Source organism: Lupinus angustifolius, chromosome LG13 (genome assembly GCF_001865875.1).
Source record: "Lupinus angustifolius cultivar Tanjil chromosome LG13, LupAngTanjil_v1.0, whole genome shotgun sequence".
NCBI classification, from domain to species: Eukaryota; Viridiplantae; Streptophyta; class Magnoliopsida; order Fabales; family Fabaceae; genus Lupinus; species Lupinus angustifolius.
The window spans coordinates 93022-105523 of record NC_032021.1 but is presented as its reverse complement, the minus strand read 5'-3'; the positions used below and the strand labels follow the sequence as shown (position 1 = coordinate 105523).

General features: G+C 34.5%; 3 protein-coding genes across 5 annotated transcripts; 2 read left to right on the top strand and 1 right to left on the bottom strand.

Annotated features, from left to right (window-relative positions):
* LOC109325137 (DNA repair RAD52-like protein 1, mitochondrial) lies at positions 723 to 1694 on the top strand. 2 transcript variants are annotated; one of them, XM_019557294.1, is made up of 5 exons: positions 729 to 825; positions 862 to 1045; positions 1150 to 1187; positions 1283 to 1377; positions 1478 to 1694. In XM_019557294.1, exons 1-5 carry the CDS (start codon positions 744 to 746, stop codon positions 1619 to 1621), a joined length of 543 nt encoding a protein of 180 aa, XP_019412839.1. In that variant the 5' UTR covers positions 729 to 743; the 3' UTR covers positions 1622 to 1694. The 2 variants fall into 2 exon arrangements, with proteins under 2 accessions (XP_019412838.1, XP_019412839.1); XM_019557293.1 differs by having other exon boundaries at positions 723 to 1045.
* On the top strand, positions 3594 to 8963 carry LOC109325135 (RNA-binding protein 38-like). The gene is made up of 6 exons (XM_019557290.1): positions 3594 to 3844; positions 4239 to 4371; positions 5053 to 5191; positions 5928 to 5964; positions 7182 to 7500; positions 7700 to 8963. Exons 1-6 carry the CDS (start codon positions 3662 to 3664, stop codon positions 7738 to 7740), a joined length of 852 nt encoding a protein of 283 aa, XP_019412835.1. The 5' UTR covers positions 3594 to 3661; the 3' UTR covers positions 7741 to 8963.
* LOC109325134 (adenylate kinase, chloroplastic) lies at positions 10273 to 12091 on the bottom strand. 2 transcript variants are annotated; one of them, XM_019557289.1, is made up of 7 exons: positions 12037 to 12091; positions 11822 to 11984; positions 11571 to 11717; positions 11076 to 11486; positions 10928 to 11002; positions 10707 to 10849; positions 10273 to 10601 (listed from the first exon to the last, which is right to left on the bottom strand). In XM_019557289.1, exons 2-6 carry the CDS (start codon positions 11981 to 11983, stop codon positions 10745 to 10747), a joined length of 900 nt encoding a protein of 299 aa, XP_019412834.1. In that variant the 5' UTR covers position 11984; positions 12037 to 12091; the 3' UTR covers positions 10273 to 10601; positions 10707 to 10744. The 2 variants fall into 2 exon arrangements, with proteins under 2 accessions (XP_019412834.1, XP_019412833.1); XM_019557288.1 differs by having other exon boundaries at positions 10392 to 10849.

Sequence of the window (12502 nt, the reverse complement as noted above, 5' to 3'; positions counted from 1 at the left end):
AGCTTCTTAGCCATGTTGACTCAAATCTGTGGTGGAAATTATGTACAATATTGAAAGCATTATATATATATATGTATATGCCTAGGTTCCATACAATGTTCACAGATAAGGTATCCATATCTTGAATCAGAAGTCATCTTTTGACTGTGTTTGATGAGTGGTTTTTTCTCTCTCCCTCTCTCTATATTGGCTGATTGAAATGGATATAACTACAACATATATATGCGGGTCTCACTGTTTCCATAACTTTTCCTTGGAACAAATTGAATAACATATGTAATTAACAAATTTATTATTTTCATATCTAATGGCAAATTAAAACCGGGAATTCATTTACTGGGACATGGCTAAATATTTAGATTTGATATTTTTTAGGTTATAACTAGGTTTGTGTGTCCAAGGGGGAAATCTAGGTGTATATATGTTCACTATGCTTAACACAACTGAAATGCTAATCATCATCTGATTATAAATTTAATAAACGTTTTTATTAATGATTATATATTTTGGCAAAAGAATTTATGTAAAATCGTAAGGTATTTTGTGATTAGTTTATAAAGTAATATTTGTGAAAATGTGACATTGAGGCCTTGAGAGAGAATAGATAAGAGGAGGGTGGGTGGGTTGAAGTGAGAGTGAGCCCAAAGGCTTAATTGTCTAAGGAGAGAATAGGGCCCAAAAGGGTGTAGTGAAGAGAACCCTATTGTAGTGGAGAGAGAGAGAGAGTGTGTGTGTGAGTGAGAATGGCACCACCATCATCATCATTATTATCATCAAGTAGCAGGAAATGGTGTTGGAGGTTATGGAATGATAATAATAAGAGTATGGGAAGAAGGAGTGGGTTTGGATGTAATTATTATTATGATTATTCGAGTTCAAGTAGTGTTGGTGTTGGAGATTCAGATTCAGATTCAGAGGTTGTTGAGAGTAGTGGAATAAGTAGGCCATTGTCTGAGATTCTGAAAGAGCTAAACAAGAAGGTACCAGATCATCTTCTCAAAACACGTCTCCAGAACGATGGTTTCCCTCTCCGTTACGTTCCCTGGTATTATACATCTATCTATCTATCTATCTATCTATCTATCTTCTTCTTCTCTCTTACCACCATATTATATATTATATATTATATATTATATATTATCATTACAGGCACACTGTCAACCGTATTTTGAACTTGCACGCTCCTGGTATTATACTCTTCTTCTTCTTCTTCTTCTTCTTTGTTGTTTTATTTGTAATGATTTTATTATTGTATTGTGATTAATGATTATGATTGGTATAGAGTGGTCTGGTGAGGTTCGCAATATCACTTATTCCCCTGATTCCAACTCTGTCTCCGTTGTCTACCGTGTTACCCTTTACGGCACTGATGCTGAGGTCATTCTTCTTCTTCTTCTTCTTCTTGTTATTATTATTCTCAACCACTCACTCACTCACTCACTCACTCACTCACTCTTTGTCCCTTGTTTGTATGTAGATATTTAGGGAATCCACTGGTACTGCTTCAATACATGATACCACTTATGGAGATCCTGTTCAGAAAGCTGAAGCTATGGCCTTTCGTAGAGCTTGTGCCCGCTTTGGTCTCGCCCTCCACCTCTATCACGAAGACGCTTCCTGATCTACTCTTACATATGTTGTTGCTTACTCTCTTGCACTTTCTACTATATATATTATTAACATTTTATGGATTATTACTTTTTCCTACATCTCCTTGCCCACTCAAACTTAATCTTCTTCACTGTCTTCCTGCAACTACACTTATTACAATATTCATTTCAAACTAACTGTTTTCTTATAGTCATTGGTTAAGCAAGTCAGAACCCCTAAACCTGTGTTTTCATTGAAGTGAAAAGGGATTACATATCTTCAGCATCGAAGTCTTGGGTAAAGATGGATGCCAGAATACTCTCCAAAATTATTCCTTTTTAACAGTATTTGTTACAACAATTATATAGTTTTGCAGATACAAATTCACTTTAGTTATTGGTCCTATTTTGCATATTGATTTGAAAATCAAGTGTGCGTCCACTACTGTGCTCCTTTCCATTTTCTTTCAGCCTGTTCATTCCTTTTACTCTCATCCTAACTCGCTTCAACTCCTTAATCCTTACATTTCATATTTCTCTCTCCTCTCCATTTTCTACCAACTTGCTCAAACATTATTTGCAAATTGCAAATTACCAACCATATATACCGACCTGTCACAAAGCACCAGTTGAAAATATCTCACCAACAATCTTTCAATCCTTTTGGGTTCTATCTATATACTTCTCATGCAAATCCCAATCTTTAATAACAATGTGAGAGTAAAAGATTAATTGAAAAGAGTACTTATCCATTACAACAAAACTACATCAACCAATACTCAAAGGGCACACACACTAGCCAGAGAAGATCACCTTAACACTATTATAGGCATCAAAACCAATACTGAAAGGGCTCAACTTTAAAAAGGACTGCATTTATGCAAAGCCAACTAGACCAACTCACCACCATCTAGATCGCTCGACTTATTCCCTTGCAGCAACGCATAAATTAACAAAAAAAGAAACACCACGCCAAGCGAATACATACCCTATGACAAGTTACAATCTAGAAACAGATGTTACACGTTTTCCACAGCAGCACTGCAGAAAATACAAGCTGTCATAAATGCTATTCATCAGCAGCAACTGTCAAGCAATAGCCACCATTTTGGACTTCCATACATCCTCCCAAAAACCTTCTAGGCTTGTATTTTTGGGTTTATTTGGGAAGGAGGAAGGTTTGAAAAGTGAAATTTATAAGACTATCGTTAACATTAACATACTACTAGACCATTACAGTTTGACCATTGCAAGATAAAGTAGTTGGTGTGATGTATAATTAGAGTGATGAATTGGCATGACATAGTATTGAGTTTCCCTAAGTTGGAGACAGCTGCGCCTACCCCACCAGCCAGATAGTGAGAAGTCAGTGTATTGATTCCATTTGAGTAGAGAGGAACAACCACCTTCTCTCTTCCTTTTACCATCAACAGGTTCAGTATTGGATCTCCATCATTGTTATTAAAACAAAACAAAACATCCTAATAACACAACACCCTCACATTCTTAAATTTAGATCCCTCCCACTTTAAACTAAGCTAATATAATGTGAATGTTATATGTGGACAGTAACGTATGGGCCATTTGAAATGGATTACATAAGGTTTTGGTACATGCCATTTGCCAACAATATAATTCTGGTGTAGATACCCTTGCTAAGGTAATTGATAATAATGATGAAGAACACATCACATGTCTCCTCAAAATAATAGAAAGTGCAAAGAACACAATAATACATACTCATGCATCATCTACTCCCACGCTCCATCATTCCCCCCGTGTTTCACACGCCTTCCAATCCACACACTCCATATATAATAAACATTAGTTGAGTATTGAGTATTGAGAGAGAGGGAGGAATAGATATTAATATTAATATTAATATTAATAATATTTAGCAGGTGGAGGGTGTTGTTGTATAATGTCTAGTTGTCTATATAATTCATCCCCTTTCCTCCTTTTCTAACCTTTTGCTTTCTCTCTTCTCTCATAGTTCTCTCTCTCTCTCTCTCTTTATCTTCTTTTTATCTTCACAACCTAGCTACATACAGAAGAACAAGAAGAAGAAGAAGATGACTCCAACTAATATGGCAGGGCAGTTTGGTGACACAACATACACCAAAGTGTTTGTTGGAGGGTTGGCTTGGGAAACTCAAAAGGAAACTATGAACAACTATTTTCAGCAATTTGGTCACATCTTGGAGGCTGTTGTCATCACTGACAAAGCCACTGGAAGATCTAAAGGCTATGGATTTGTATACATATACTTCCTTCTCCCTCTATCTCTATCTCTATATCTTTCTCTTTTTAATCCTATATATACATTATCTACTTATTTCCATTACCTACCTAGATCTCATTCATCCATATCAATATATTTCTTCCACTTTCACTAAATACAAACCTATGGGAACTACCTTTTCATTCATTGAATTAATGCATGTCCCGTCAATGTAACTAAATTATCAAATTTTCTGTATATTAGGCTACCTCCTCTTCCCTTCAATATAAGATGATTTATATGGTTTATTATTTAACTAGGGATTAAATTAGACTATCTTACTATAATATATTATGCTAATTTGTCATTAATTTTATTTTATATTTTTCTTGTGCTAATTGTGAATCATGAATTCATGCATGTTTTAGGTTACTTTTCGCGAAGCAGATGCTGCCATGAGAGCTTGTGTGGATGCTGCTCCTGTTATTGATGGCCGGAGAGCTAACTGCAACCTTGCTTCTTTGGGTGTACAGAGATCTAAGCCTTCAACCCCAAAGCATGGTATAAATATATATGCCTATATAGATATACCAACTTCATTATCTTCCTCTAAGCTACTCTATAATTTGTTTCTTCTGTATTTTTCATTATTATCTTATCTGGGTTTTGGTATCATGTATAAGATCTCCCAAAAGTTCCATAAATCTTTTCATTCAAGTTTGTCTACTGCTCAAAATCGCAATTACTCCCTTCGTTCCCTAAACATAGTATCAAATTTTACTAATTTTATGTGAGGGAGGGGGCATATGACATGGGTAGAGCTATATCATTGCCAAATATTCCTTGATAAGAATGCAAGACACACACAGCTAAGCTTGAATATTCTTCCAGAGTGGAAAGTTGAATTCTGTTTTATCCAAATCAGATGTGTTTTTTGGGAAACAATTAAGTGGGAGTGGGACAGATGTTCCTAATAACAAGCTTGGTTCCAAAGAAGTTGATCTACTGAATTCATCCCCTTCAATTCACTGACATCAACTTAATTTATCTTACTATATATGTTCATATATACATATACAAGTACTAATTTAAACTCATCCTGATCATATATTACTTGACTGAAACAAACATTTGTTTTTCTTCCATATACTCTTAAAAACAAATATTTTGGAAGGTATTAACTAGTGCTTGTATATTAATTAGGTCTGGTATATATATATATATAACGATGAGTGCATGCAGGAGGAGGAGTGAGGAACTTTAGTGTAATGGGTTCTTTCCAGACAGGGTTCGGAGGAGGTGGTTTGGGGTCAGCTTTTGCTTCAGCAGCAACCTTCCCTCCTTATGCCATCCAGCAAGGGATACCTTATAATCTTTTTGGGTATGTATGTATGAATGAATATATATGCTCTAATTATACATACATATTCTTTATTATGCCATGCTAGTGCTACTCCTCTCTCTCTCTCTCTAGAAGGTGGCAATGGCACGTGCAAATGCCAACTCACTCACAATAAAATCACTACAACGTATTAGGCAATTCTTTATATACCTTTAAGATCATTACTCACATTCAAACAGACAGATAGTCTATCTGTTATTTATACAGACATGCAGATCTAGGTGAACTCATCTCACTATGAATAATGATTATTAGTGAGCATATATAAAATTGCCCTAACATATTTTTACTTGGCTCATCACTGACCACAATCCATGCACGCCGTGCCAGTTCTTATCTATTTTTTATCATCATTGGATCAATTAAAGTCACTCTACATGGTCACTATATATACACATATATATTTTTATATTCTTTTTCATCAACCTTAGCTTCTCTCTCACACATCATGTGCGGGGGACATAAAAAAGGAGCATGCACATGTGGGTTAATAGTCTTTGACGTCCTTTGATCTGTATTTGTTAGCTAGGTATAGTAGCCATGTCTAAATTTAATGTACGTGCTATACTCTATGATATGATGAACCCTCCAAATTTTAGTGCCTCCCTCATGCATGCATTTTACTTGCTTCAATTAAATTACTTTAGGCATGAATGCTTAATCACCTTCGACTTATTCTTACCTTTTATTATTATTTTTGGGTCACAATTTTCAGGTATTCTTCTTACTTGCCGGATTACGCTTACCCCGCGGTTTGTACATATTTTACCTTTACTTTTTCTTTGTCTTCTCTCTCTCTCTATATATATATTAGTAGATTCATGACTTATATTATTTTAGTAGTTACCATTTGATTCACACACGAATATTGCATGCATTAAGCTATTTTAGAATAAAAGAAAAGGGAAGTTTCGTTTTCTTATCCTTGTATCTAGACCTCAAGTTGTGATAATTATATTGTGTGGTCGGGTTTGAAGAAAGGAAAAGAATGTTTGATAAAAATGAAAAAAAAGTAATAGATGAAAGTGTATAATGGTAACTTTATTTGAAGAGTAGAGACTAGAGAGTGAGGATCGAGGTGAAGGTGGTAAGTCGGTGGTGCTATAGCTAATGATTCCAAAGCATTAGTCAAGTCAAAGTGTTGTTTGTCGTGTCTTTCTAACTTTTTATATTTTTAGGAAAAGGGGAAGAAGGGGATTGTGGTCCATTGTTTTCGCTCATACTTTCACACTTCTAAATATTCATGGCTTCACAACACCCAACAAAATTTCGGTCAGTGTCCACCATCTATGAGTTCTCCTGAACTAATCAAAATGTATTATTTAATTAAAAATAGTTATAAAAAAATATTTTATATTATTTTATAAAATACTATTAGATAGAGATATGAGTACAACAATTTTTTACTACAAAGAATCCTAGTCCATATACAATAACCCCATCCCATAATTTGAGTATAACATAAATTACTCCTTATTTTTTAAGCTACACACAAATAATATGAAGATTGAGTATCTACTTATTCCAAGAGTAGCTGGTTTAAATTTATTCTTCACCCTAGCCATCAATTATATGGTCATATAATAGTTTAGATCTATTCACTAATTAAAACCAATAGACAATAATTTTTATATTATTTGAATTTATCTTTATAATTTATTATATTATATTAAATTTGATTATACTTCTCGTTATTTTTTTGTTTAAGAAATTACATTAACATCTTCTATACTGCAGTATATGAGTTAGGATCCTCTCCTATAGTGGAGAACAAAAATGTAAGATCCAAATTAATCTAATAATTTATAAAAAATAAATATAATTTAAAATATGTATAAAGTAGATTACAAGTCACTTATACTGGCAAATTGGCAACATAATATAGCAATTATTTGTTTAATGTTTGTAATTTAACAAAACGGATAACTTGTTTATAAATAAATAATTAAATTACATTATTGCAAAGCAGAGCTATTATAGTGTGTATGGAGCAGGAGCAGCAGCACAGTACCCAGTTTATGGAAGTGGAGGAATGATGAGCGGCGGCGGCGGCGGCGGTGGTGGTAGTGGTGGTGGTGCAGCATTCTACCCATACGTGCAGTACGGTGGAGGAGAAGGAACTGGTTATAGTTCAGTGGGGCAGGGTGGTTATGGTGCTGTGAACTATCCACCACACATATTTCAGTATTCTCCAATTGCTGCTGCTTCAACTGCTGGCCATAGTAGTTATGCTCAACACTGTGCAACACCCATCTCTCTTGCACCTTCCCCTGCCGCCATACAATCAGGTTTGTACTCCATTCCATTTAACACTTCACTTTTTGAGATAACAGATGTGTTCGAATACTCGAAACATAACTAGCTAGGATGAATTAATGTAGTAGTAGAGTAGTAATAATTGTAGATTGTTTTGTTGTTCTAAGTTATTATATAAACTAAGGAGATACTGACATGTTGAATTTGACAGTGTGTTTTGCTGTGCCGCAGGCGTGACAATGGCTCTTCAATCTCCAATCCATCTTCGCTAGAGACTCATCATCATCATTTGATCTTCTCAAATTAAACTACCCTATCGTCCAAATTTCCTGCATGCTTCTTATTCAAGTCTTTCCTTTGCCCTAACCATGGTGCTCTATCTTTCTCTCACACACTCTCTCTCTTCTCTAACACAAAAGCAAAGTCCATAATTGGCATTTGGACTTTGGCACAAAGCCCCCCACAGGGGCTACAATTAAAGTTCCTGCATATTTGGAGAATCATGCATGAAGAAAAAAAAAGTTGCATCTTTCTTGAATGGAGAAAGGGTTGGTTCCTTGAAGAGAACCAAGGATGTATATCTTTCACCAACACAAGCTATAAGAAATAGCCAAGTTGGAAAAAGAATGGCAGATTAGTCCAGGGAAGGCTAAGCCAAATAAAACCATCTTTTTAACTTTAGACTAAGAAGGGCTAAGTGAAAAGTAAAGAATGGTTTTGAAAATTTGTAAATTGGAGATCATAGATCATAGGTTAAATCATCAATAAGAAATTAAGTTGTTTTTCATAAGATAGGTAATCAATCCCTCCAATCATGGACATTGGATGTCCCAGCTTTTTTGTATGGTAACATCTAGTTATAGGCATAAGGTTTTAGTATTAGGATTGGATAAGTCATGAATTTTCACAACAAAAAGGTTTAACCAACCAACCAACCAATTAACAAATCTTCCTTTTGGGTAAGGGAAGCTAATTGTGGCTGAACTATGGGAGTTTAAGCCCAATTTACTAATGTTGAGGAGGGGTAGTTTTTTATTTTCCTATTTAGCATATGTAGTAAGTAGTGCATTTCATCATCATTTCGAGAACCACATGAATGGATGTGGAACTCAAATTAGCACTTGCATGTAACCCTGGGATATATTTTGGTTCCCTTGGATACACTTCATTTACTCACCAACCATGGTTAGGACATAGGTAATCTCATCACTTCTCTCTCAGTCTCTGGATCTTGCTCTCCTTTTACATCGAAGTGGACCTTGACACTCTTTATTAATTATATATGTTTAATGTGCCTATATGGTTTGGATTGTATTTAGGAATTGCTCAAGTGGGAGGATTATTTCATTCTCTATCCATATGCTGGATTAGAGAATGGATTTGCCACTTTTTCTACTTTGCATTTAGTTTCATAATATGTTTGCTTCTTCTATTCAACTGTTGCAAGGATGAATGATCATGTCCAAGTAATGCATAAAGCAATGCTCAATTTTTTGTTTATCTTTCTAGAGGGTATTTTCACACATAGCAATCTAGCATTTTGTTGGAGTAGATAGACACTAACTCACTAAGTATTATTGAGTAACCCATCACAAAGCCAGAAAATAGAAAAAATGTTAATGAGGTCATACATGATTGGTTTACCTGTATTACAGGTCACTTTTTAAGACAAAATTTGTAAAGGAGAATATATTATTGGATCCCCAAATAGTTTTCCTCTATCATTTGGATATCCATTTAAATGGATGAATAAGTAAATATATGTTCAATATTTAAGTTAGATTCAAAGTCATTCATGTCTTATTAAAATTATTCATCAGAAATAGATGGATTGAATGAACTTAACTTGTCATAGATTAGAGTAAATAATGAATTAGTGAATTATTCATCAAAAGTAGATGGATTGAATGAACTTAACTTGTCATAGATTAGAGTAAATAATGAATTAGTGAACCTACTTTACATTTAGTTTTACTTGTACTTTCTACTATTCACATTATGTGAGGAACAATCATGTCAAAGTAATAATGAATAAACAATGTGTAACTTTTTGTTATATCTTTCTCATGATGCTCTCTCATAACAATGATTGATTTAGTAAAACCTTACATCAGTAGATAAACATTTTATTGGAATGTTGGATCATATATAAAAGTCGATATCCTTGCAAATATCTCATGCTTAAAAATCATAAACTATGATCCTTCTTGAATCCTTATTCAAAAATCAATGGGTTTGAAGATCTTGTCCATTCCCACCTATGCTCTATGTTTTCCTTGTGCTTTTCATCTTGTCATTGGTATCCACAGCTGATAGTTGTGACCCTTCATACTGCAAATCAAATTGGAAGCGGAATCTTCACTACAATCAATGATGCTATATAGCAGCTGCACCAAACATCTTCTACATTCAACATATGATGAGTGCTTAAATGCGTGTATTGTATATTCCCTTTGTCTCAATATTGTTAAGTTGCTTGCTTCAAGATTTGTGAACAGCATTCTGAATTTTAAAACTTTTTAACTTTTTTTTTTGTATCAATTTGATATTTTTCATTTTTAATAACCAATTTATTACACAAATTTTAGGCGACTAAAGTATCTACTCTTTTTAGTTAAAAACTGGCTAAAAGCAATGTGTGCAATGGGAACTGCTCTCATAATTGTGCATCAGCAGTATACGAAACAGTGCAAGGCAGTTCCAATCTGAGTTTAAGGGATGGAAGGAATACCTATTTCCTTTGAATTTTAAATGGTAAATTATATTAATTCAACAACATAGACAAAGATTACAGTGCCAAAGGGAATCAATGGCTTTTCTTCTCCCCTTTTCTTTTGCTTTATCCAATACACAATCTCCAATCATCAATCAATATACAGAAAATGGTAAAGGACGCAACATACTGACCAAAGCATAACAAGAATCAACAAACAATAGTTCACTAAACTTCCATTTACAAGCTAGTAATTGCATAAAAACGAATTTAAACAACGGTCAAGCTTTAATCTCATTATTAATTGCATAAAAATGATGCTAAAGTAATAATTTTTTTCATGAGAAATGAACTTATGAAGTATAGTAGCTGCACAACTTTACTATCACAAGTCCTCATGCAGGGATGAAGGCAATCACACTGCATTTTATAATGGATGAGACATTTTCAAAGGATCAACCCCCTCATGAGAAAACGAATCTTCACTCTCAGTTCAATAAATAAATAATGCTTAAAATCCACTACCTCCAACATGGTAGATCTAAATGTGAAAAGATGGTCTTCTATGCTGCAACAGATCCTGAAGCAGCCTTCCTTTGCTCCAAAAGAGTTGTCAAGGCACTATCAATTTGGGCAAATACTTGTTCCTTTGAAACATTTCCATCAACCTGAAGACAACAAAGGAACCTTAGCTGGGATATTGAATGGGTATAGTTAACTAAGTTGTCTAGTCCAATCATGGATACCTTAACGGTTATATCTTTGTACATGGAAAGTACAGCCTCCACATTTTGATGATGTGTGTTCAATCTCAACTTGACCTGTAGTGGCAGTTAATTAGAAGGATATAATGAACGAATGAATGAATGCATTATAGATAAGAGATGATCATGCCTTTTGTTCAGTATCATCAAAACGTTGGGTAAGCCTGGCTGCAATTTCTGGGGTCTCTGGGGGAGAATACTTCAAGTGATAAATGTTGCCAGTAAGAGGATCTAACCTGCGACCAACAACTCTGTCGACAAGAATATCCTCAGAGACATGAAGAAGGATAAAAAGATGAGGTTGGAAACCGAATTGGTGAAGAGCATTAGCCTGGGATAAGCTCCTGGGATAACCATCAAGAAGCCAACCATTGCGAATTGAATCGGGGTGGTTGAGTCGATCCTTGACCATGGAGACAACAATATGATCAGGGACCAATTCTCCTTTTTCCATGTATTCTTTCGCCAGCTTCCCATTTGGACTATCAGTAGCTATTTCCGCCCTAAGTAAATCTCCAGCAGCAACATGTACCAACCCATACTGCATATGTATATATATATATGTGTGTGTGTATGTGAGATTGGGATTTGAAACCCTAATTGATTGATTGATTGAGTTACTTACCTTTTGGGTGATGAGTTGGCATTGAGTTCCTTTACCAGAAGCAGGAGCTCCAGAAATCATGATGTGGAGAGGAGGAATCGGATTATCAATACCAATAGGATCTTCTTCTTCTTCTTCTTCTTCTTTCACTACTTTTGCTCTCACAATCTAATACCAATAACAATAACAATACTACAATTAATTAATGAATTAATAAATAGCGAGAGAGAGAGAGAGAGAGAGAGAGAGAGAGAGAGAGAGAGAGAAGATACCATAGGCGTAACAGAGCGAGAAGAAGAAATGGAGGAAGGAGGAAAAGAGGGACGAGTGATAAGTGAAAGAGAAGAATGAGAAAGAGAAGAAGAAGAAGAAAGAGTGTTGTTGATATGAATAGGAGTGACACTGCAAAAACACAAGCTCATCGCGTTCATCATCGTCAACTTGCTGTTGCTGTAATGGATTCTTCTTCTTCTTCTTCTTCTTCTTCTTCTTCAAAGTCTCTCTCTCTTTCTCTTTCTCTCTCTCTCTCTCCGCCGTTTCAATTTCCCTTTTTTATATCAAAAAATATACAATCCAACATCTTCCCATCACCTACCACCTTCAACTCTTTTCTTCTTCTTTTATTTTATTTCATTATTTTACTCTCTACTTTCTCATTCTCATACTCATTATATAATAACTAATATTCCATTATGTCACAACCTAACCTCAATATTATGCTTATTCTATAATTCATATCAATTTTTCTTATTAATTTAAATAATTTTCCAAATAAATTCTTAATTGTACTTTTAAATTTTTTATTAGAACAAATTATTATGAATGCAACATAACCCCACATCTTACTTTATATTACATAATTCACTTCTTTAATATTTAGAGAAATTTTCTTTTACAAAAATATCGCCAACTAGTAAAATATATAAAAAGCAAATGGATATATAAGCATCACT